The sequence below is a fragment of the Lepus europaeus genome, chromosome 7, assembly GCF_033115175.1.
Source record: "Lepus europaeus isolate LE1 chromosome 7, mLepTim1.pri, whole genome shotgun sequence".
NCBI classification, from domain to species: domain Eukaryota; kingdom Metazoa; phylum Chordata; class Mammalia; order Lagomorpha; family Leporidae; genus Lepus; species Lepus europaeus.
Window position 1 is genome coordinate 7,471,356 of NC_084833.1, and position 24,909 is coordinate 7,496,264.

At 44.9% G+C, this 24,909-nt stretch overlaps 1 protein-coding gene across 1 annotated transcript in view; it reads right to left on the reverse strand.

The window, feature by feature from the left end:
• Positions 1 to 24,416, reverse strand: part of RTN3 (reticulon 3) — a 67,286-nt gene extending 42,870 nt beyond the window's left edge. The window contains exon 1 of the mRNA XM_062195951.1: positions 24,137 to 24,416. Coding sequence (XP_062051935.1) covers positions 24,137 to 24,278 — 142 coding nt within the window. The 5' untranslated portion in view covers positions 24,279 to 24,416. The remainder of the gene's footprint in view (positions 1 to 24,136) is intronic.
• Positions 24,417 to 24,909: the final 493 nt, after the last annotated feature.

The window sequence follows — 24,909 nt, forward strand, 5'->3', positions numbered from 1 at the left end:
CTTACTAGTCACTGTTTCTACCAGACAACATCCAATGGCCTATAAACCGGCATTAAGGACAATCTGTTTGGGCAGAATACCTCCCTTCAAACAGGAATGGAACTCTGAGGTGAACAAAATGGACTCCACCCCATAGGGAAGGCTCAGCTTGTAAATTTTACAGAGTGGGTATTGGCACCACATTTAAGATGCCTCTTGGGATAGCTGCATGCCCTATCAGAATGCCTGGGTTGGAGTCCTGGCTCTGTTTCTGATCCAGCTTCCTGCAAATGCACACTGCAGGAAACAGCAGACGACGGCTCAAGTACTTGACTCCCTGCCATCCACGTGGAAGATGCAGGTGCAGTTCCTGGCTTTTGGCCTTTGCCTGGCCCAGCCCCTACTGTTGTAGGCATTTGAGGAGTGAACCGGTAGGTGGAAGAGCTGTTTGTCTCTCTCTCTCTGCCTTTCAGATAAGTAAAAATAAAACTTTTTTACTAAAGTCAACAAAATGAATTAGTAATAAGTCAACAAATATTTATTGAATATCACAATGTGCCAGAAACTGTGTTTAAAACAGTGAACAGGGGCCAGCGTTGTGGCACAGTGGGTCCTGGTTGCTCCACTTCCTATCCAGCTCCCTGTTGGTGGCTTGGGAGAGCAGTGCAGGATGGCCCGGGCCCTTGGCCCCCTGTACCCATGTGGGAGACCTGGCGGAAGTTCCTGGCTTCTGGTTTCAGATTGGCCTGGCTCCGGCTGTTGCAGCCATTTGGGGAGTGAGCCAGCAGATGAAAGACCTCTTTCTCTCTGTCTCGACCTCTCTCTCTAACTCTGCCTCTCAAGCAAATAAATAAATCTTAAAATAAAACAAAACAAAACAGTGAACAATTGAAAAAGTCTTGCCTTTGGAGAACTTATTGTAGAGCGGGAGACAGACAACACACAAGTGATGAAGATGTGGTGGTGTTCGATGAAATAAAAAAGAAAGCAACCTAAATTGAATGCTAATCAAAGAATGCAAACATTACTGGTTGGGGAAGGAGAAAAGTCATGGTAAAAATGCGCTATGCTTTGACAGGATATAAACCTGTCAATCTATCTTGCTTCCCTCCTAACTTCCTTGAACTCCTAGTACCAAAAGCTTTGAATGAGGTGTAGAATAATCTAAAGTAAAACTAGACTGGGGGGACAGCACTGTGACGTAGCAGATAAAGCCGCTGCCTGCAGTGCCAGCATCCTATATGGGTGCTGGTTCAAGTCCTGGCTGCTCCACTTCCATCCAGCTCTCTGCTATGGCCTGGGAAAGCAGTGAAGATGCCCAAGTGCTTGGGCCCTTGCACCCACGTGGGAGACCTAGAAGAAGCTCCTGGCTTCAGATTGGCACAGCTCTGGCCACTGTGGCCATCTGGGGAGTGAACCAGCAGATGGAAGGACTTGGGCCATCCTTTAGTGCTTTCCTATGCCATAGCAGAGAGCTGGATCGGAAGTGGAGCAGCCGAGACTAGAACTGGTGCCCTCATGGGATGCTGGCACTGCAGGTGGCAGCTTTTACCTGCTATGCCACAGTGTCAGCCCCAAATAAATAAATAAATCTTAAATAAAAAAAAAAAAACAAAACAACTAGGAGTTCTATTATCAGAACAGCAACAGGTCCTCTACTGAGCATCAAGATTCTCTGACAGACTTCAAACATTCTATTAAAGATTCTTTAAAAAAAGATGTAACTATTATATATGCAAAAATAACTGTAATCATGCTCCTGAATTCCACCTTTGTTGAGTTACTGATTGGGGTGGGTCATTTCTGGGGGCAAGCTTGGAGGGTGGACAGCCTGATGCTGCGTGCTTCCTTAGTGACTGCTGAGATGCAAGTAAAAGCTCTCATGACTGTCAGTCAAGCTTTCCCCACATGTATTTGGACAAGGCAGCATCTTCTTCTGTACTTTAATTTTAAATGTTCAGAATTTCAGCATATGAAAAGATGACTAGCTGAAATCTAAACAAACTTAAACAGAGCGAACTTGTGCCAAAACAATGGGAAAAGTTGGGCTGGAAATAAAAAAATCAAAAAGGCATGAAAACATTAAACAGAACAAAGACCAGAATCTAGTAAGCCTTTTAGAATAGTCTCCACAAGCACAGACTCTTCCAGTTGTCAGGATGGCACTTAATGGCCACTTGTCCAAGTCAGTACCTGGAAAATGGCAGAAGCCTCCAGGGAAACTGAGGGTTTAAAGTTAATCTGGATTATTTCGTATCTCGGAAAACATCTACTACCTCTCCTTTTTCAAACGATTCATTTCTCCTTTACCTGTACACCACTTGACTTCCAACATTATTCAAAACAAATTCTCATCAAAAGACCTCATTATGGGTCCAGCTGTTTGGCCTAGCAATTATGACCCTGGTTAGGATGCTCATTTCCCATAGCTGGATGCCTGGCTTCAACCTACAGCTCCACTCCTGACTCACTTCCTGCTAATGGAGCCCTTGGAAGGTAGTAGCAATGGTTCAAGTGATTGGGTTTCTGCCACCAGCAAGGGAGACCAGTCAAGTTTCTAGCTCTCCTGGCTCTGACCCTGGCCCAGCCCCAGCCATTTTGGCATCTGGGGATGAACCGATGGATGAAAGCATGTGTAAGCTCTCTCTCTGTGCTCCTCGAACAAAATGTCTTTTTAAAATTTTTATTTTATTTTTATTTATTTGACAGAATTAGACAGTGAGAGAGAGAAAAAGATCTTCCTTCCGTTGGTTCACCCCCCAAATGGTTGCTACAGCCGGAGCTACGCTGATCCGAAGCCAAGAGCCAGGTGCTTCTTCCTGGTCTCCCACGCGGGTGCAGGCGCCCAAGCACTTGGGCCATCCTCCAATGCCCTCCCAGGCCACAGCAGAAAGCTGGACTGGAAGAGGAGCAACCAGGACTAGAACTGGTGCCTATATGGGATGCCGGCACTGCAGGCGGAGGATTAACCAAGTGAGCCATGGCACTGGCCCCACAAAATGTCTTTTAAAAATCCTCACTCCTGGGGCCAGTGCTGTGGCATAGAGGGTAAAGCTGCTGCCTGTGACACTGGCATCCTACATGGACACTGGTTCATGTCCCAGCTGTTCCACTTCTGATCCAGCTTCCTGTTGATGACCTAGGAAAAGCAGCGGAAGATGGTCCAAGTGTTTGGGCCTATGTCACCCACCTATGCCACCCATTTGAGAGACCCAGATGAACCTCATGGCTTTGGCCTGGCCCAGTGTTGGCCATCATGGCCAACTGGGGAATGAATCAGCAGATGGAAGATCTCTGTCTGCAACTCTTTCAAATAACTCTCACAGAAGACAGCCACTCAGTCATTCTTCACCACAAACGCTCGGGAGCACAACGTGCAGGCAGCAGTGAAGGAACAGGAGTGGTCCTGCTATGTACTTTAAATATTTCTATATTCTAATTTTAAAATACAGCAACTCTAAATTTTGATTGGGACAAGGCAAAAGCTCCATTTGAACAGAAAATCTGATATGGGAATTGAGGAAGAATTTTCTCTCCTCTATACCCAGAGTATTTTATCTTGCAGAGCAAGAAGGGGAGTTAAAAATGAAAAAAATTTTGAAGTAAATTCTAAGCACACATCAAGTATACATTTGAATTGAAAAAAACCCTTCATACACAAGGGGACTTGAAAAAGTTAAAAGAAAATGGAATTAAAAGATGGTTTATTTTGGCAGAAAAAAATATTGAAACCTATAATGTAGGTATTTTCTTTTTTAAAGAATATTTACTTATTTGAAAGGCAGAGTGACAGAAACACAGGGAAGGAAGACAGGAGGGCCGGGGGGACAGACAGATAGATGGACAGAGACTTCCCATCAGCTGGTTCACTTCCCAAATGCCCACAATATCCGGGGCTGGGCCAGGCCAAAGCCAGGAGCCAGAAACTCAATCTACGTCTCCCTTGTGGGTGTCAGGGACTCAACCACTTGAGCCATCACCTGTTGCCTCCCAGTGTGTACATTAGTAGGAACAGGAAACAGAGCTGAAACTGAGACCCAGGCACTTGGATATGGGATAGGGGTGTCAAGTGGCATATTAATTTTAATTAAAATTAAAAAAAAAAAACTTGGTAACAAGGAAAAACTATACACGTCAGTGAAGAAAAGGTGCCAATTTGTAGAAGCCGTTACTCTGCCACATACATACACTATGCATATTCACATGAGGGAAACTTGAAACATTCAGGCATAGGTTCTCCTACACTTGAATTTTCTTAGGTTCACAAAACAAGAAGGAAAGACAAACTACAGTGCAAAACAGTATCAGCAACTTTCAGCCACAGCCTCAAAATAGGAAGTTAGCCAGCAAACACTAGCAGCCAAGCTGGATTCTCAACAAAAAGTCTCTTTTGTACAAAGAAAAATGTTTTGGTTTTGTCTTTTTTAAAAAAAGGCTGTAACTGGCAAATTATTTTCCTCAATGCTTGTCCCAAAGTTCTGTGTTCTAACTTCCTATTCCAGATGCCTAAGCAGCCAATTGAATGCCAGCACTCATTAATGCAATGTGCTTCCAATTCTGCATGGTGGATGGCTTCTCTTTCCAATCTTATTTTCACCTACTTTTCTTAATATGTTTTCTAAAGAAAAAGTCTTCCAGCCTCTACTCTTACCAAAGGTTTCAAAATAGAAACCAAATTTCAGTTTGATTTTGTATTTGATGGAGGGAGCACATCCCCAGATGATACTAATTTCTATCACTAATAGCAATGATAGAGTTAAAACATCTGCTCTCATGTTTTTAACAACTTCAAAAGGACATCTCTAAAAATGTCTCTAAACCCTCACACAGTTAGTTTACTTGATCTTTATTATAAATACAGCAGTTATAAGCAGAATCTGGAGTTTTTAGTCTGTCTTTCACTCAATATATGACACTGAGCGAGTTATTTCACCATTTAAACCTCAGTTTCTTCAACTAGTAAAAGATTAGCACTTTTCCTCCACAGAACTGGCTGAGGTTTTCATGAGATGATCACATAAAGTACTGAGCACAGTAAAAGCTCAATAAAAATTAGCCACATATTACATCTATACCTCTTCTGTACCTTTATGTCTTTATTAAAAAGTATAGGAAAATAGCATTATAATTTATTTCCCTATTTTGAAACTCTCCAAGAGTAGGCTGAAATTTAATTCTGCTTGATGGAAAAAAAAAATCCATAAGCAAAAGACTTCCAGCTCCTACTTAGGAGTACAATTTATTCAAGAAGGAACTGATTATTCCATTGACATTCTAGCTACAAATCAATTCATATCACAAAGATTAACTTTCTACTGTTATATAGCTGTGTTAGAGTAGTACAGTTTAGTACAATTTATTTTTGAAAATATAACTGCCCTTTACTGAGTCTAAATTCATGACATTTTTGGTATCTGCATCTCCCTAAAACTATATATATATATAAAATTAATTTATACATATATAAATTAAAAATACAAGTCATTCTTAAATTTAAAAACATCCTATTTAATTATTAATACATATCAGTTAATATGGTTTGAATATATTTTTAAAAAAGGCATAGTTCCCTCAAAGCTAGACGGCAAAGAGGTATGGAAGCCAGAGAGATCATTTGGGTTCATGCCACTGATAGACTCAAGGGGTATGCTCACGGCAGCGGTCTCTCTTAAAGGCCTGCATGGGACTGAACTCTGTTCCTAGTACCTCAACCCTCTCCCTGGGGTTTTAACACAGTTAACCAAGTACACCACCAACTTCTTCTTCCCCTATTTTTTATTAAGGCAGATTAGAAGCTACAGTCTTGACTACCCTAGAATATACCCAAGCATCTGCCAAGGCATTCTAACAACTCGACAGAATAACTTCTAGATCCGCCACTGAACTACAGCCCCTCTTGGCACCTTTCCATATGTCTTTGGGTAGCAGAAAATGCTACTAACAGAGGCTGCGTTGGAATACTTTCCGGGATATGGCTTTTTGAAACAGCCTCTTAGAGTAACAGTATCCTGAATCTGCACTGGTCAAAATTTTTGCAAGCAAAAAGGAAGAATGGCAAATGTGTGCTTTTTTACAAATGCTAGTAGCCTATTAAAACATTAGTCTTTAATAAGAAAAATCCTTTCTATTCACCTCCACTCTTCTGGTGTGTAATTTTTGCTACTAGGGATTAAAATAATCTTGAAAGCATCCAACATTTCATACATTAGGTATGCTGAGTATGGTTGCTATTTAGGATAGTGACACTCTCTTTTCTGCAGGAAGTAAGTTGAAGCCCAAATGTATTTTTAAAAATCTGAAATATTTACAATAGAGGAAATATAATGATTCGTTATTTAAGTTATGATATTTTTCTTCCAGAGCAGGATAATACCTATTTGCCTATTATTATTAAATTTCTCATGATGAAAAAAGGGGACACTTAAAAATATAAATCTGGTAAGATTCCATATGTCAAGAATAGAAATATTTTATATATTTGAGTGACCCTGTAACATTCAAAAATTTCTTTTAACATAAACACATTGATTTCAAAGGTCATGATTAGAATGCAGGATATCTAAATTCATACAAGGTATATGATGAAGGAGTTGAGGGCTCTAATGTCACTAGTCTAAATTAAAATTATTGAATTGTTACTACATTTATTTTAGGTTTTTATTCTTATAAGGCTTTATGTTAGGTTTTTAATTCTTATAAGGTCGAAGTCTAAGAAACTAGCATCCAAACTTTGTAGCCAGAGAATCCCATCTGAGAACGAAAGCTGTCTGCACAGGAACTCTCTGATCTATAGCTAGTGATTTAAACTACTTTTCTTTTTTTAAATAAGAGTTTTCCACTGACCTATATTTGAGGCTTAGTACAATAGCACAAATTAAGTAGCACTTTATTAGTAGCATAAATCAAGGAAGCATATAGTGCTTTCTTAGATTCTTGGCAGTGCTACCCCGACAAACTCTGATTTCTTTCCCCACTGGTTGACACACAAAGAACATAAAGCCACAACCTAATCTCTAGGACAAGAAGCCTTACTTGTCCAAAAGTCAACTGACTTGTTCAGTGTTCCTAGGCAATGTGGAACTAGCCTGGCTCTTTGGAAATACCTCAGATAAGTTCACATTAAAATGCTTTAGGGTAGGTTAGTATTTTTGCAGTTCAGTGGAAGCACACTTTTTAATTGTTTTTTTCCAAAGTCACACTAAACCAGTTACATAAGTGCAAATCAATAAATGTATTCTGGGTGTGGGGAGTTTTCTGAGTGACAAAATTTATCTGCCCCAAATTCTGTGGGCATTTTAAATTTTAAAGAAATACTTAAAACTATACCTAATGCTTATGCTATCTTAAACAGTCCACTTAGCCTCATTCTATTTCATTACCCTTTACAGGAAATTCATTGGAAACTGCTAAACAGAAACGACTGGCTTGCAACCAGTTTTTATTTTAAGGGACTTGAGGGAGCGGGCAATAGAAGACTTGTGCCTCCTATCCCCAGTTACAGCCTCTTTCTCAACATTTTTCTTTTATTAATGTGCAAAAAAAAAGTTACAGACTTGCCTTGTGAGGTCGAAAATAGAGATACAGGCTGAGAGGAAGAGGAAGAAACAAAGGAATCTGAAAGAAAATATACAGCATGAGAATGTGACAACCTCACAAGAATTCTAAATTTAACTTTCGGGGGGGTGGAGCCAAGTATCATAATTTCATTGGGTTTAGCAAGTGGGAAAACCCAAATCTTTGTTTTCAATTATTTTCACTCACCTTATTTCATTTTCAAAACTTCACTTTTGGGCAGCAAAACCTTATTTCATTTTCAAAATCCATTTCTAAAATTTAAAATCAATTTTTTTAGTCAAATATTCTCACCTTAAAAGTAAAAAAAGAGGAAATTTCAGTCTTTTATAACCACCATAAATCTCAAGAATTGATGGTGCTCCTCTGCTAGTCTGTGTACAAATTGGTATCTGCTGTGCACCATTTCCAACTGTATCCCTGGGGAGTTAGTCACTAACACCAGCATTTAGAAATATCTAATTGGCAAAAATGCAAAGTTGAGCCTGAATTAAAAAAAAAAAAAAAAAAAAGCCCCCTTGTAAGACCACATGAAAATGCTTTCATCTTCTAAAATTACCCTCCTCTAATTTGGCAACATATATTAACATTTGAAATGCAGAAAATCTCCCCCTTTGGCCCTACGCACATGCTCTTTTCCTCAGAAGTTATATTTCTAGGAATTTATCCTACATACAAATTTGCATTCATGTACAAAAATGTGTTTGGGGACCAGTGTTGTGGTGCAGTGGGTAAAGTCACTGCCTACGACAGCAGCATTTCATAAGGTGCTGGTTCAAGTCCCAGCTGTTCCATTTCCAATCTGGCTCCCTGCTAATAAGCCTGAGAAAGCAGCAGAAGATGGCTCAAGTGTTTAGGCCTCAGCACCCACATTGAGAGGTCTGGAAGAAGCTCCTGGCTCAGCCCTGGCCATTGGGGCCATCCAGGGAGAGAATAGGTGGATGGAAGATTTCTCTCTTTCTCTCTGTGACTCTGACTTTCAAATAAATAAATCTTTAAAAGACAGACAGAGAAGGAGAAAGACATGTATAAGAGAATAGTCAAAAGCACACTGGCTGAATGAACTAGGAATCATCTAAATAACCACCAGCAGAAGACTAGTTAAAAAGTTACATCCAAGCAATGATATATGTGTTCTTGCTGCCATGAGAAAAAAAAATGCAGTTCCAATGTGTTGCTGTGCCCCACATGTTAAATTTAAAAAGCAAAGTGCACAAGTGCTTTCAGTGACCCCATTTGTCAAATGGCAACAGAAGGGCTTAGGAGAGGGGACTGTGAGGTCTGGGGTGGGAGGGAGATTTGCTTTTCACTATAAGCTTTGACCTTTAGAAAACAACCTGAATATGAATGGTTTTTTCAATAAAAATGGTAAAAAAATGAGTGAAAATGGGCATGCAAAAAACCTAAATTTCCAAAAATGCCCTTAAATATAACAAACTTTACAGATTAGCTTTTTTGTCTTGCAACAAATGTTTTCATAAATAACAGGAACACCCTTAAAAGTAGAAGAATGGTCTAAAGCGCTGAGCGACACTGTATTTGTGAGCACTAATTCGAGAAAGTTCTGCAGTAACCAATAGCATATTAACACAAAGGCAGGATTTGGTGGGTAGCAGGCACTAACTAACTCAAAACAAGAACTCTAAAAATGTTTTTAAAAATTATTTTAAAACAAAGCATCACATTTACTTCTACAAAATAAAAAAGTTCTTTCCTTCTTAAAAGGAAGCAGGTTTACCTATCTCTTTAAAAGTTTTCAGATGAGTTTATTTCTATATGCATTTACCATCAACATTAAACCTCTGCCAAATGATGAGTTTAAGTCTCAGCTAACCTGAAAAGCCAAATACTTAATTCAACGCCAAAAAAGATCACATGACCTTGCCAGCTGTCTGCTGTTCTACCTCCACCTAACATCCGCTCCCACTGGAAAATTTCAACATGCAATTTGAATAGCATCTGTTCTGATACAGAACACAGATAAAATGCTAATAGTTTGCAACAAAATTGCATGAGGTTTCTAACTTACAAAACCATACTGCAGGGACCTGGTACTGTTGCCAGTGGGTAAAGCTGCTGCCAGCTTCTCATATGGGTGCCAGTTCAAGTTCCTGCTGTTTCACTTCTGATCCAGCTCTCTGCTATGGCCTGGGAAAGCAGTGGAAAGTGACCCAAGTGGTAGGGCCCCTGCACCAGCGTGGGAGACCTGGAAGAAGCTCCCGGCTCCCGGCTTCAGAATGGCTCAGCTCCATCCATTGCGGCCATATGGGGAGTGAACCAGCGGATGGAAGACTTCTCTCTGTCTCTCCCTCTCTCTGTCTATAACTCTACCTCTCAAATAAACAAAATAAAATCTTCGGGGCTAGCGCTGTGATGTAGTGGGTAAAGCCGCCACCTACAGTGCCAGCATCCCATATGGGCGCTGGTTTGAGTCCTGGCTGCTCCACTTCTGATCCAGCTCTCTGCTATGGCCTGGGAAAGCAGTGGAAAATGACCCAAGTCCTTGGGCCCCTGTACCAACACGGGAGACCCAGAAGAAGCTCCTGGCTTCGGACCGGTGCGGCTCCAGCTGTTGCGGCCAATTGGGAAGTGAACCAGCGGATGGAAGACCTCTCTCTCCTTTCTCTACCTCTACCTCTCCTTCTCTTTGTGTAACTCTGACTTTCAAATAAATAAATACAAACCTTTTAAAAAAATAAAATCTTAAAAAAAAAAAAACAAACCCACACCATATTGTATGCACATTCCCTATTTATGCTACAGAGAGTAGAATCCCAGAATGGTGGTCTGAATCCACAAAGGCTACTCATAATGTTCTTTACATAGCTAGGTCACACTGTGTTAGCACTAGAAATTCAGTGTCCACAAGTAGCTGAAAAAGAAATACAAACCAGTAAAACCATGAGTTATGACAGTGTAGCAGAGGCAGCCCCTAGGGTAAACTGAGAATGCCTTGAAAGAGATGGTAAACTCGGTCTTAAAGGATGTTCAGTCAGGTGAACAAGACAGTAGAAGGTGTTCTGGAGTGAAGGAACGACCAGATTCTAAAGGACTTTGAATGTTATCTAATGCCAGCGCTGTGGCACAGCGGGTTAAAGCCCTACCCTACAGCGCCAGCATCCCACATATGCGCTGGATCAAGCCCCAACTGACTCCACTTCCAATCCAGCTCCCTGCTAATGTATCTGGGAAAGCAGCGGAAGATGGCCCAAGTGCTTGAGGCCTTGCACCCATGTGGGACACCCAGAAGAAACCCTGACTCCAGGCCTTGGCCTGGCTTCTGGCCTTGGCTGTTACGGCTATCTTTCAAATATATAATTTTTTTTTTTTAAAAAGTACAGCATAATCTTGCTAAGATGGTTTGAACTAAGGCATTGAAGAAGGGCATCAGGGGATAGTTTTATTTTTTTTATTTACTTATTTATGTAAAAGGCAGAGCTACAGAGAAAAAGAGAGAGAGAGAGAGAGGCAGAAACAGAGAGAGAAATCTTCCACTACTGGTTGACTCCCCAGATGGCCCCCCAATGGCTGAAGCTGGGTTGATCCAAACTCAAGAGCTTCTTCTGGGTCTCTTACATGGGTGCTGGCTCCAGTATTTGGGTCCATCTTCCACTGCCTTCCCAGGCACACTAGCAGGGAGCTAGAGGGGAAGTGGAACAGCTGGAACTTGAACCAGCACCCATACAGGAGGCCAGTGCCGTAGGCAGTGGCTTCACTTGCTACACCACAGGGCCAGCCATTGTCTTTTTTTTTTTTTTTTTTAAAGATCTATTTCATTTATTTGAAAGAGAATTACAGAGAGAGGTCTTCCATCCACTGTTTCACTCCCCAAATGTGAGCAACGCCCAGAGCTGAGCTGATCCAAAGCCAGGGGCCAGAAACTTCCTCCAGGTCTCCCACACAGGCGCAGGGGCCCAAGGACTTGGGTCATCTTCTACTGCTTTCCCAGGCCATAGCAGAGAGCTGGATCAGAAGTGGAGCAGCCGGGACTCAAACCAGCAATCATATGGGATGCCAGCAGACTAGGGCTTTAACCCACTGCACCCCAGTGCTGGCCCCCATGCTCCCCGGCTTGTTTTTTTAATGTGAGAGACAGACAAAGAGACAGAGTTCCCATCCACTGATTCACTCCCCAAATGCTTTTAATGGCTGGGTCTGGCCAAGGCCAAAGGTGGGAGCTGGGAACTCAATCCAAGTCCCCTCGGAGGGCGGCATCACCACTGCCTCCCAGGTGCACGTGACAGGAAGCTGCAGTCAGGTGCAGAGCTGGGACTCAGACCCAGGCACTCTGATACGGGGTGCAGTCCGGCCTGGCAAGGACAGGTTTGACAAGGCAGAATGGACTGGCCTTTGACTCATTTGGCTGGATGGTGGAGACTGGAGAAGTAAAAGGCAAAGATTACTGAGAGGACAGAATGAAATGCCAACTGGGGAACCCAGGAGAAAGAATTCCGTATATTATTAATTTTCAGTGAAAATTTCAATGAAAATGAGTTTTCTAAAGCACAGATAAGTGGAAACAGGCAGTTCAACAATCTGGACAGCCTAGTTAAAAGTAAAGACTATAGATTGTTATATGTGAGAATCAGTAACAATGGAGTAAATGAATTCACCCAGGGAGAACCAATGAAGCTTTACAAGAGTCTTGAGATATAATATTTATAGGGGAGGAAGAAAGAAAAACCAGTGAAGGAGACTGAGAGGAGTTAGGATAAGGAAAAACGGTGCCACTTGGAGAATACTTTAGAGAGTGGTTAACAGAGCCACGCCATTGAATTGTCATGTTAATGCTATGGAAAAGGAATCAGGCTCCACCAGGCAACCTGGCACTGACTGCTCTATGGTAACAGTAAAGCAAGAGACAAACACTGAAGACTGAGTGGGACGCATGGGTGGCAAAGGGAAGGACTGAAAACTGGGTAGGAGATGGAGATGGATGCCAAGCAAAGGACAAGTTCAAAAGCAAAAGTGACTTAAGCATATTTACAAAGAGAAAAGAAGGAGTCACTGGAAGGAAATAGTCAGAGGTGGCAAAACCAACCAATCTTCCCTGGAACAAAGCCCAGGAAGCTGCTCAAAGTTAGGGGATAAAAGCACAAATGGCCCTACTGAAAATCTAGTTCCAATAAAGAGCCAGTCCAAGCCGGTGCTGCGGCCCAGGTTAAGCCTTCACCTGAGGCGACATCATCCCATACGGGTGCTGGTTGCAGTCCTGTTCCACTTCTGATCCAGCTCCCTGCTGATGATCTGGGAAAACAGTGGAAGATGGCCCAAGTTCTTGGGCCTCTACACTCATATTGGAGACCAAGAAGCTCCTGGCTTCTGGCTTTAGATCAGCCCAGCTCCAGTCATTGTGGCCATTTGGGGAGTGAATCAGCAGGAAGACCTTTCTGTCTCTCCCTCTGTCTATAACCATCTCTCAAATAAATAAATCTTAAAAAACAAACAAACAAAAAACAGGAGTCACTGTGTACTTACTTAACTTCTCATGTGGGATCTGTCCTTATTGTGTTGTCCAATGTGAAGTAATGCTGTAACTAGTACTGAAACAGTATTTTACACTTTGTGTTTCTATGTGGGTGCAAACTGATGAAATCTTTACTTAATATATACTAAATCGATCTTCTGTATATAAAGATAATTGAAAATGAATCTTGATGTGAATGGAATGGGAGAGGGAGCGGGAGATGGGGGGGTGCGAGTGGGAGGGAAATTATGGGGGGGGGAGCCACTGTAATCCATAAACTGTACTTTGGAAATTTATATTTACTAAAAAAGCTGAGGGGCTGGTGCTGTGGCATAGAAGGTTAAGCATCTGCCTGGGACACTGGCATCCCATATGGGCTCAGGTTTGAGTCATGGCTGCTCCACTTCCAATCAGCTCCCTGCTGACGGCCTAGGAAAGCAGTAAGGATGGCCCAAGGGCTTGGGTTCCTGCACCCTTGTGGGAAGACCCGGAAGAAGCTGCTGGCTCCTGGCTTTCGATTGGCCCTGGCCGTTGCAGCCATTTGGAGTGAGCCAGTGGATGGAAGACCTCTCTCTCTCTGTCTTAATTCTGCCTCTCAAGTAAATAAATAAATCAAATAAATCTTTAAAAAAAAAAAATAGCTGAAATCAACTTCTTAAAAAAAAAAAACAGTCATCTGAGCAAGAATATGGTTAAAAGATTGCTTATCACAATTTTCTTTAAAAGTGTTGTTTTCTAAAAACGAAACTGGTCTAGGGGCCGGCACCGTGGCTCACTTGGCTAATCCTCCGCCTGCAGCGCCGGCATCCCATATGGCACCAGGTTCTAGTCCCGGTTGCTCCTCTTCCAGTCCAGCTCTCTGCTGTGGCCCGGGAAGGCAGTGAAGGATGGCCCAAGTGCTTGGGCACCTGCACCCGTGTCGGAGACCAGGAAGAAGTACCTGGCTCCTAGCTTTGGATCGGCGCAGCGCTGGCTGTAGCGGTCATTTTGGGGGTGAACCAACGGAGGGATCTTTTCTGTCTCTCACTGTCTAACTCTATCTGTCAAATAAATTAAAAAAAAAAAGAAAAGAAAAGAAACTGGTCTAGTAACTCTAAGTTTTGTTGTATCTATACAGTGGGACACCATTCATTAAAAATTGTGTTGTAGATGACAATGTATTTATACATGTCCATAATACACAGAATAAAAGCATTACAAAAGTGATTTAAATAATGTGATCTCATTTTGGTAAATATATACATTCATGTATACAGAAAAAGGGACAACGATACTCTCTCAGTAGAGGGATTATGAGAATTAAAATTTTTCTTGTTGGGTCAGGCATTGTGGCACAGCAGATTAAGCCACCACCTGGGACACCAGCACCACACAGCAGAGTGCCAGTGTGTCAGTTCAAGTCCCAGATAGCCTGCTTCCAATCCAGCTTTCTACTAACGAATACTCTGGGAGGCAGCAGGTGATGGTTCAAGTACTTAGGTTCCTGTCACCCATGAGGGAAGCCTGGATGGAGTTTCTGGCTCTTAGCTTTGGCCTGGCCCAGCCCTGGCTGTTATGGGCATTTAGGGAGTGAACCAACAGATAGATGATCTCTGTCTCTCCCTCTCTCTCTGTCACGCTACGTTTCAAGTAAATTAGCAAATGTTAAAAAAAAAATTATAACTACATTTATTTCAAAGAATGTCTTACCCTTCTCTAAATATTTCAATATGCATCATGTCAAAATCTAAGATTGTGGGGTGAGTGTGTGGTCTAGTGGTTAAGATACAGGCATCCTTTATCAGACTGCATGGGTTTGATGCTGGTTCCTGACTCCAGATTCCCGCTAATGCAGACCTGGGAGGCAGCAGTGATAGCTCCAACAACTGCCACCCACATAAAAAACCCGAGTTGACTTCCTGGATCCTAATTTTAGCCTCATAACTGCAAGCATTCAAGAAAGGGAGACTTATAAACTGCCTTTTGTTTTTCTTTATGCAATTTAGATAGGGAGGCCAAAGTCCTAAAGGGGATGAGGGGGCAAATTACGTGGCTATATGTATATGGTATCTTGGTACATTCCAGCTGCTGTAACAAGATACCATAAACTGAGTTGTTTATATACAACAGAAATTTATTTCTCATGGTCCTAGAGTCTGGAAAGCCAAAGATCAAGGAACTGCTCAAAAAGATTTAGGGCCTGGCGAGGGCACTCTTCCTGGTTCACAGGTAGTGCCTTCTAGCTATGCTCTCCCATGGTAGGAGATACACTAATCCCAACCATGAGGGCTCCATCCTCATAACCCACTTGCCTCTCACCAGCCCCATCTCCTAATACCAGTTCCTTGGGAGTTAGGTTTCAAGAGATTCTGGAAGCACATAAACAAGCAGTCGATGGCAATGAAGAGCACTCTAGGCAGAGCGAACAGCAAACGTAACTCGGAGGTGGGGAGTGTTTCTGGTGTGACAAACAAGAAGGCCAGTGTGGCTAAAGCTGGGTGAGTAAGGGGGAGGTTGGGGCCAGATATTACAGGGTTTAATAAGCATTTTCTGGATTTCAGCACTTATTTCGAGTGTGATAGGAAGCCACAGGAGCATTTTGTCCATGAGCTGCAATCCACCTTCTATGTACAGGCCTACCCCAGCTACTGTGTGGAAACCAAGGAGAGGGAAGAGAGAAGGCACGAGTGTTCTGACTGTAGCCTGGACCAAGGTGGTAGCAATGGAGGTTGAGAGACTTGGCCAGACTGGATATATCCTTAAGGCAGATTCAACAGCATTTGCTGATGGCTGTATGAGATAGAAAGGAGTCAAGGATGATTCCATGCTTTAAAAAAAAAAAAAAATTATTTATTTATTTGAAAGGCAGAGTTACAGAGAAGCAGCAGAGAAAGAGAGAGTCTTCTATCCACTGGTTCATTCCCTAAATGGCCGCAATGGCCGGAGCTGGGTCGATCTAGTCTGGAGCTTCTTCTGGGTCTCCCACGCAGGTGCTGGGGCCCAAGCACTTGGGCCACCTTCCATTGCTTTCCCAGACCATAGCAGAGAGCTGGACTGGAAGTGGAGCAGCCAGGACTCGAACCAACACCCATATTGGATGCTGGCGCATATGGGATGCCATACATGCAGGCAGCGGCTTTACCCACTACACCACAGTGCCAGCCCCAATGCCATGCTTCTTTGATTTGGGCTAAAGGACAGATGGTCATTTACTGAGATGTAGAAGGCTGTGACAACTGATTTAAAAAGATCAGGGGTTGGTGTTGTGGCATAGCTTCTGCCTGCAGTGCTGGCATCTCATATGGGTGCTGTTTTGAGTCCCGACTGCACCACTTCTGATCCAGCTCCCCGCTAATGCGCCTGGGAAAACAGCAGAAGATGGCCCAAGTGCTTGGACCCCTGTACCCACATGGGAGACCCGGAAGAAGCTCCTGGCTCCTGGCTTCAGATCGGCCCAGCTCTGACTGTTGTGGCCATTTGGGGAGTGAACTAGTGAGCGGAAGATGTGTTGTCTCTCCCTCTCTCTAACTCTTTCAAATAAAACTTAAAAAAAAAAAAAGAGAGAGAGAGAGAGAGAGAGATATGGTCAATTCATTTTACATGATTTATATCACAATTACCAAACAAAAAACTAACAGAGGAGGAGCATCCAATGAGAGGATGCAGAACAAACGCAGAGGTATTTCAAAGGGGGCGATTATGCCCACAGCTGTTGACAGGGCAGGCGTACAAGAGGAGGACTGAAAAGTGACCCTGGATTTAAAAATGTGGAAAATAACTTGTGAACTTGACCAGAGGAGTTTCTGTGGTGCAAAAAGACCTCTGGCTTAGGAACCACTGAACCTGGAATCACGGTTTTTACATTAAACTGATCACTAAAATCAAGAGGGTGACTGAAGCACTTTTACCACATGTTGTTTTAAATTTTAAAGAGAGGTGGTATACACATTTGAAAGAGAAATGACTTTTACCTTCATTCCCTTGGTTCAATTCCCACCCTCAAATTGACAGCCACAAACCTTTGGGAGCATCTTGCAATCTCTCTGAGCCTGGGTAACCATCAGTAAAATGTCTTTATTGCTACTTGACTGCCTCAGAGACAAACATAATACAAATCTTTTTCCTACCGGATACTCGTACAGCTGCAAGAAGGATGATCTATGTTTTATTTACCTACCTTCCACAGTACCTAGCAATGAGCTTGAACATCTGCTTGAACAGTTGTTAAATTACATCAACATATGGCAAACAACTTAAACCATAAAGGAATACACAAATGTTAAGGTATCATAAATGTCAAATATTTTTATCTCATATGTAAATGAATTCAATGCTCACTGTTGAAATGCTTTCAAGTAATAGGACAAAAGGAGCTCTATATTAATTTTATGGGAAAAAAGTTGCTCAGAACACCCTTCCACATATCCTGACGGACAAGCTGACAATCAGGAAGATGTCAAAAAGCTCACATGTCCTCTCCTGGTTAGGTTACCATGATATGCTTAAAGGAAGTAACCAATCAGCTGATTGCAGAAAACAGTTCTTTGAAATTAAAAAAAAAAAAAAAAAAAAAAGCATCACAAGAACAGGCCATCTATTGATAACTAATCCTCCTATGGTGTAAAATGGAAATGCAAACCATATACAGTATTCAAAAAGATTCTCTCTTAAGTTGCACTATCACAGAGTAACACGCCTTAGAAAAGTCACATTTGGGAGTAAAGGACTAAAATGATGCAATCACAAGCAATCCAGATTGTAACTAAATGTATTTAGCATACACATTTCTTTTAAAACATATATAATATACCCTATGATACAAATAACTCTAGAATTAACAGCTGCTAGAAATGTACATAATAAAAAGAAAGTCCGGTTTTCTTTTTTTGCAACTTCTGAGTGAATTACATGGGCAAAATATCAAGTTGATAATTTTCATCTAAAAAGTTTTCCAATGAAATTGGTATTTTTTCCCTCAAGTCTGTATATCTTAGGAGGCTAAATTAATCACTAACAATATAGCTGAATACAAACTATAAGCTAAGAATACACAATAAATATGCACAAGCACTTATATTACAAAAGCTATTACTTAGAGCTTTGGCAATCATGCTCGGAATTAAGAAAACAGTAAACTCTAGATTACAGCTAAAGTGAAGTGACTTTCTACAGAACAAACTGTTGGCTCAAACAAACCTAGCAAGCTTAACCTTTCTTTTTCCCTTTAAAGACACGTCACCAGTTCCTTCATCACAAAACTGCTTGCAACATGCACAGGATTATATAGGTGACTCCTATTCAGACTAATATAATTTCCTCAGGGAAGAATTCAATAAACACAGTAATACCAGTGTTATTCTGTTTTCAGAACATCTCTAATACTGAAAACACTGATGCTCTTCCAGCAACTTCATAAACAACTCCCTAAAGATGTCAATTCAGGGTTAAGGTGCACTTATTAAATACATGTAGCCTGGCTGTTTAATCTGACCAGAGTGGTTAAATTACTTGCGCATTTGTCTCCAAAAGAAAACAGTATTGAAAAATACTTCCTACTTCTCTTCTGGGGACTAGAAACAATCCAAATCAGCAGGTACTCACAGGCCATACTGACATGATCAATCCTGTTTCCATGTTGACAAAACATTTCACAATGTATCCTAACTCCATTTGTAAAAAAGATTTATCTACTTGAAAGGCACAGTGACTGGGGGTGGGGGAGAGAGCAATCAAAAGAGATCTTTCAATTGCTGTTTCACTTTCCAAGCTGCAACAGCCAGGACTGGACCAGGGAAAAGCTAAAAGCCTGGAACTCAACCTGGGAAACTCCATACTTGGGACCATGCAAGCTAGTTTCCACGAGCAGATATATGAACTGTAGCTTTATCTTGGCATTATGATTCTCATAACAAACAATAATAAAGAACAGACTCTAGCAATTTATAGCATTTCAATGCCATTTAAACAGTAAATTGAAGCACTTTTAAAATTCAGACAATAGTGGCTGGCGTTTTGGCACAGTGGGTTAAAGCCCTGGCCTGCAGTGCCAGCATCCCACGAGGGCACCAGTTCAAGTCCTAGATGCTCTGCTTCTGATTCAGCTCTCTGTTATGGCCTGGGAAAGCAGTAGAAGATGGCCCAAGTCCTTGGGCCCCTGCATCCATGCAGGAGACTTGGAAGAAGCTCCTGGCACCTGGCTTCAGATCAGCTCAGCTCCAGCTGTTGCAGCCATTTGGGGAATGAACCAGCAGATGAAGACCTCTTTGTCTCTCTCTTTCAAATAAATAAATAAATAAATAAATATATATATATATATATATATATATTTTTTACAGGCAGAGTGGACAGTGAGAGAGAGACAGAGAAAGGTCTTCCTTTTGCCGTTGGTTCACCCTCCAATGGCCGCCGCGGTAGGCGCGCTGTGGCCGGTGCACTGCGCTGATCCGATGGCAGGAGCCAGGTGCTTATCCTGGTCTCCCATGGGGTGCAGAGCCCAAGGACTTGGGCCATCCTCCACTGCACTCCCGGGCCACAGCAGAGAGCTGGCCTGCAAGAGGGGCAACCGGGACGGGATCGGTGCCCCGACCGGGACTAGAACCCGGTGTGCCGGCGCCGCAAGGTGGAGGATTAGCCTAGTGAGCCGCGGCGCCGGCCTCAAATAAATAAAAATTTAAAAATTTTTTTAAAATTAAGAATTCAGACAATACCCATAGACAAGTCCCTATACTTGATGTCTAGTCCAGGCAATCCTTGTTCTGAAAAGAACACTAAATATATCGGTCTCTTTTACCTCAACCCTTTAAAGGTTAAAAAAGTCTTTGGTTTTCTTCAAAGGCACAGATCTGAGAAGCCACCGTGGGCCCTGACCACCTTCTCCCAGCACACTACACCGCTGGCAGCACTGGTACCTAAGGCACTGGCCCACCATGTGTCACCCCTCCTGACTGCCTGTCTTTAGGAACTAGTACCCGGGAAGGCCGGTCAGGATACAACTGCTGTCCACGGGACACCTAGTGATCAGTCACTCTAACCAAAGCCAGGAGGGGAAAAAAAAGCTTGGTGAAAGAACACAAAGCTGCAAGCTGATGGCAACACTCGTGGATTTTCAAAAATGATCACAGTAGCTTTTTCTAGCATCTGTTTAAGATTGAGATAAATTTTGGAATAAACTTCACCTTGTTTGCATGGTGCAGAAACTTGAGACACTTCCTTTGTGAGACAGAGAAACCATTCTGTCAGAAGGAAAGGCTTCTGCAATGAAATGTCTTATAGTAAACATTGCCTTAAGGTGAACTTGTTCAGTCAAGTAGTGACCTTACAACGAAGGCTTGCACTGGGCCCACCAAACTGTATGCATGCTTTCTAGACAATATTAATACATATTTGCAGTGGACAGTTTAAGACAGAATATTTAAGTGTCCAGGTATTTCTTTCTAGCTCATAAATTTGATGCTTCATTCAACAAGAACTTATCAAGTATCACTATATATCAACGCTGTTCTAAGAGCAAATAGTGACAGTGTCCACAGCTGATCTAAGAAATAAAAATTCTAGGGCTTAGGGCCGGCGCTGTGGCGCAGCGGGTTAACGCCCTGGCCTGAAGTGGCAGCATCCCATGTGGGCGCTGGTTCGAGACCCGGCTGCTCCACTTCCAATCTAGCTCTCTGCTGTGGCCTGGGGAAGCAGTAGAAGATGGCCCAAGTGCTTTGGGCCCCTGCACCTGTGAGGGAGACCAGGAAGAAGCTCCTGGCTCCTGGCTTTGGATCAGCACAGCTCGGGCTGTTGCAGCCAACTGGGGAGTGAACCAGCAGATGGATACCTCTGTGTGTGTGTGTATGTGTGTGTGTAACTCTGACTTTCAAATAAATAAATAAATCTTTAAAAATAAATAAATAAGTCTTTAAAACAAAATCTAGGGGCCGGTGCTGTGGCATAGCAGGTAAAGCTGCTGACTGCAGCACCGGCATCCCATATGGGCACTGGTTCTAGTCCTGGCTGCTCCACTTCTAATCCAGCTCTCTGTTATGGCCTGGGAAAGCAGTAGAAGATGGCCCAAGTCCTTAGGTTCCTGCACCCATGTGGGAGACCCAGAAGAATCTCCTGGCTCCTGGCTTCGGATCAGCCCAGTTCTGGCAGCTGTGGCCATTTGGGGAGTGAACCAGTGGATGGAAGACTTCTCTCTCTGCCTTTGCCTATAACTCTGCCTTTCAAATAAATAAGTAAATCTTTTTTTTTTTTTTAATTTTTTTTTTTTTTTGACAGGCAGAGTGGACAGTGAGAGAGAGACAGAGAGAAAGGTCTTCCTTTTGCCGTTGGTTCACCCTCCAATGGCCGCCGCGGTAGCGCGCTGCGGCCGGCGCACCGCGCTGTTCCGATGGCAGGAGCCAGGTGCTTATCCTGGTCTCCCCTGGGGTGCAGAGCCCAAACACTTGGGCCATCCTCCACTGCACTCCCTGGCCACAGCAGAGAGCTGGCCTGGAAAAGGGGCAACCGGGACAGGATCGGTGCCCCGACCGGGACTAGAACCCGGTGTGCCGGCGCCGTAAGGCGGAGGATTAGCCTGTTGAGCCACGGCGCCGGCCCAGTAAATCTTAAAAAAAAAAATTCTGACAAAAATTTTGCTAAGAAATAATGAATAGATGAATACTGAGGAATTTAACAGTATTAGGAAAACCTAATGCCAACCCATGTACTTGGAACACTACATCAGAATACAAATTCCAGTACTTTTGGCAAAACATTCAATTTCAGCATCTTTTCCACTATCATAAAGAATATAAAAAATAGGCCGACGCCGTGGCTCAACAGGCTAATCCTCCGCCTGTGGCGCCGGCACACCAGGTTCTAGTCCCATTCGGGGCGCCGGATTCTGTCCCAGTTGCCCCTCTTCCAGGCCAGCTCTCTGCTATGGCCCTGGAGTGCAGTGGAGGATGGCCCAAGTGTTTGGGTCCTGCACCCCATGGGAGACCAGGATAAGCACCTGGCTCTAGGCTTCGGATCAACGCGGTGCGCTGGCCGCAGCGCGTTGGCCGCGGCAGCCATTGGAGGGTGAACCAACGGCAAAAAGGAAGACCTTTCTCTCTGTCTCTCTCTCACTGTCCACTCTGTCAAAAATAAAAGTAAAAAAAAATTTAAAAAAAGAATATAAAAAATAAATAAGGGAGGGAGGCAGTTTTTTAAGGGAACTATGCCTTCCCACTTTCACTTGTCATAAGTAAATAAAGCATTCCTCTGAGAAAAACAGAAACAAAGGCAAAGTCAATAAGAAATAAAAATTGCAACAAGAGTAAATAATAACAGAATACGTGCAAACAGAAGTACATGTTATATCATCAAATTTGTGTTGCCAGTTTAGGGTCTGCTTGGTGTTGGTGGTATGTTAGGCATAGCTATGACCAGAATAGTCTGATTTCATTGGCCTACCCAGGGAGCCAATTCTTTCGTAAGAGCACATTAAAGGAATAGAAAGGCTGCTTCTCAAATCATGCTACCATTTGGCTATAAACGTTAGAATGAAATTTTACTGCCTGCCACCTAGAATCACTAGCCAACACTTGAGCACAAATGGCCAATTCCTAAAACTTAGATCTGAATCAATAGCTGAAGAACAAAAAAAAAGCAAAGGTATACATAAAAAGGACAAGCAAACAGTAAGCAGCGACAAGTGATTAAAGCTAAAAGAACGAGTTCTAAGTTATAAGGACACCGTTCCTCTGGACCTTAGCCCAGAACACAAAAATTTGGAGGCGAAACGCTGGTGGTTTCAAGGCAACAAGGGTTCCAAATTTGCTGCCTCATTCCTTTATCTTCAGAAGCTTCCTCTGACAGGGTCTCTGTCGAAATGACCACTATCACGCTGGCAAACCCAGCAGGGCACAGAAGCTCTCAGACAGATGGAAATACACTAGAAAAACACGCAGACAACGGATGTAACGCTAAGATCAGAAATATAGCTTTTAGAATGATCAATCTAAGAATCTACGGAGGGAGATGATGAAGCATGTTAAAACCTCTCGAAACCCTGTAACGTAACTAAATAAGACAGCAAAATTATCCGTGCTCCCCAAGCCTACGGCCCTTCCTTGGACGACACACATCCCCTCCTCCTCCCACCCTCACCCCACCCCCGCCCCCGGCCGGCTCCGTTCCTTTAAGAACCAGCACCTCTCCACGGTGCACACTGTTCCTCAGGAAGGCATCTGCAGTGCGGATCCCTGCACGGGGGGAGCTGGCCAGGCAGGCGCGCGTACAATGGGAACCGAGCCGCCGGCAGCCTCCCTGCCGGTGTTTCACAGGGACGGGAGAAGGGGCTTCACCCAGCCCCTGCTTTGTCTGCAGGTCCTCCCCCTCCCCGTTTCTGTAGTAAGCCCCCCTTTGTTATACGGCCATCAACAATAGCCCACAGAAAACACCAAACCAAAACGCGTCCAAGGCTTGGCACGACTCTATTATCCTCTGGAATATCAGCGACCGCCCGCGCGTCCCCACCCCCACGCCGCGCCAGCGACGGGCGGGCGGCGATGCAGAGGCGGCCCCGCATCCATCTTGGACCCTCGGCGGCTCGCTCCCGGCTCCATTCTCCTCAGCCCGCAGCCCCGGACAACGCCGCGCAGGCCCGGCCTCGCCGAGGACCGCCGGGGCGCGGGCTCCAAGGCTCCCGTTCCACTTCCCCATCCTCCCCACGGGCAAACGAAAATATCTGTATGTGGAGGACCCTCCTGCGTGCCCGCTTCTGTCAACACCTGTCTGCGGGCGTGCCGTGCGAACCGTCTTGCCTCCGCGCCCGCAAAAAACCCCAACCGACCCCTGCTCCCCGCGCCCCGCTCCTCTCGACCCCGCTAACCGTCCGCCCCGCAGGCACCCCGGGGCCGCGGGGGGCTCTCGGCCTCCCCGAACGCCGTCCGCCCCCGCGCCGCGCACCCCCACCTGCCGGGCCGCGGCGTGAACGCCCACTCGCTCCCCGCCCCCAACCTGTTTTCCTCACACCCCGTTATTTCCTCACCGCCCGCACGACCTTGCGCTCCCCTCCCCCTGCGCCCGTTTTCCCAACGCTCGTCCCCGGGGGGCGGGCGGCAGCCTCCCCCGGCCCCGGCCCCGCTCGCCCGCCCTCCCTGCGGCGGGGCCCCCCGCGCGCCTCACCCGCACAGGAGGAGCCGCAGCTCTTCGCCCCCAGGGCGGGGCAGGCTCCCGGGCTCCCGCCACCGCCGGGCGCGGACGGCTCGGCCCCGGAGGACGACGAGGAGACGGACGGGGACTGAGTGGCCGCCGACGACTCTGCCATGGCTGCGAGAGCAAGGGCCGGAGAGGGGCGACGAGAGACGCGGGGCGGGAGACAGGGAGGGGAAACCGGAGAATCGGGCGCTCGGCTCTGCGAAGTCTCTGCCACACGCCTGCTCCGACGACGGACTCCGACAGACTGACTGACTCAACCGAGCGCAGCCAGAGGGCGGGAGCGCGAGCGCGCCTGCGCACACAGGCCCCGCCGGCGGGTGGCGGGGGCGGGCGGCGGCCGAGCGGAGGCGCGCAGCGGCGCAGCGCGCAGGCGCGAGAGCTGTCCCTCCGCGCTCCCGCGGCCAAGGAGGGGGCGCAACCTGTCTCGCGCCGCGGCGGGCGCGCGCGCGAGGTGGGGAGCAGCCCCTTGGGACTAGACGCAGAGGGCGTGGCCGGGCACCAAGCCCCGCCCCCCGCTGCCTCCGGAGCCGGCGGGTTGCTGCCGGGTGATCGCTCGCGGCGCCATCGGTGACTTGTTTTTTAGGGCTGGCGTATGCGATGTTTGGGCGATGGGGGGGTCTCTTGGTGCCTGTGTTAGCTGGAACCATTTTCCCCCGTGCATTCCAGAGCGGGGTCTTTTGTCTGACGCTGCAGCTGCGGGGTGGACACCGCGGGGCGGCGGGCGGCGTGGGCGCGTTCTG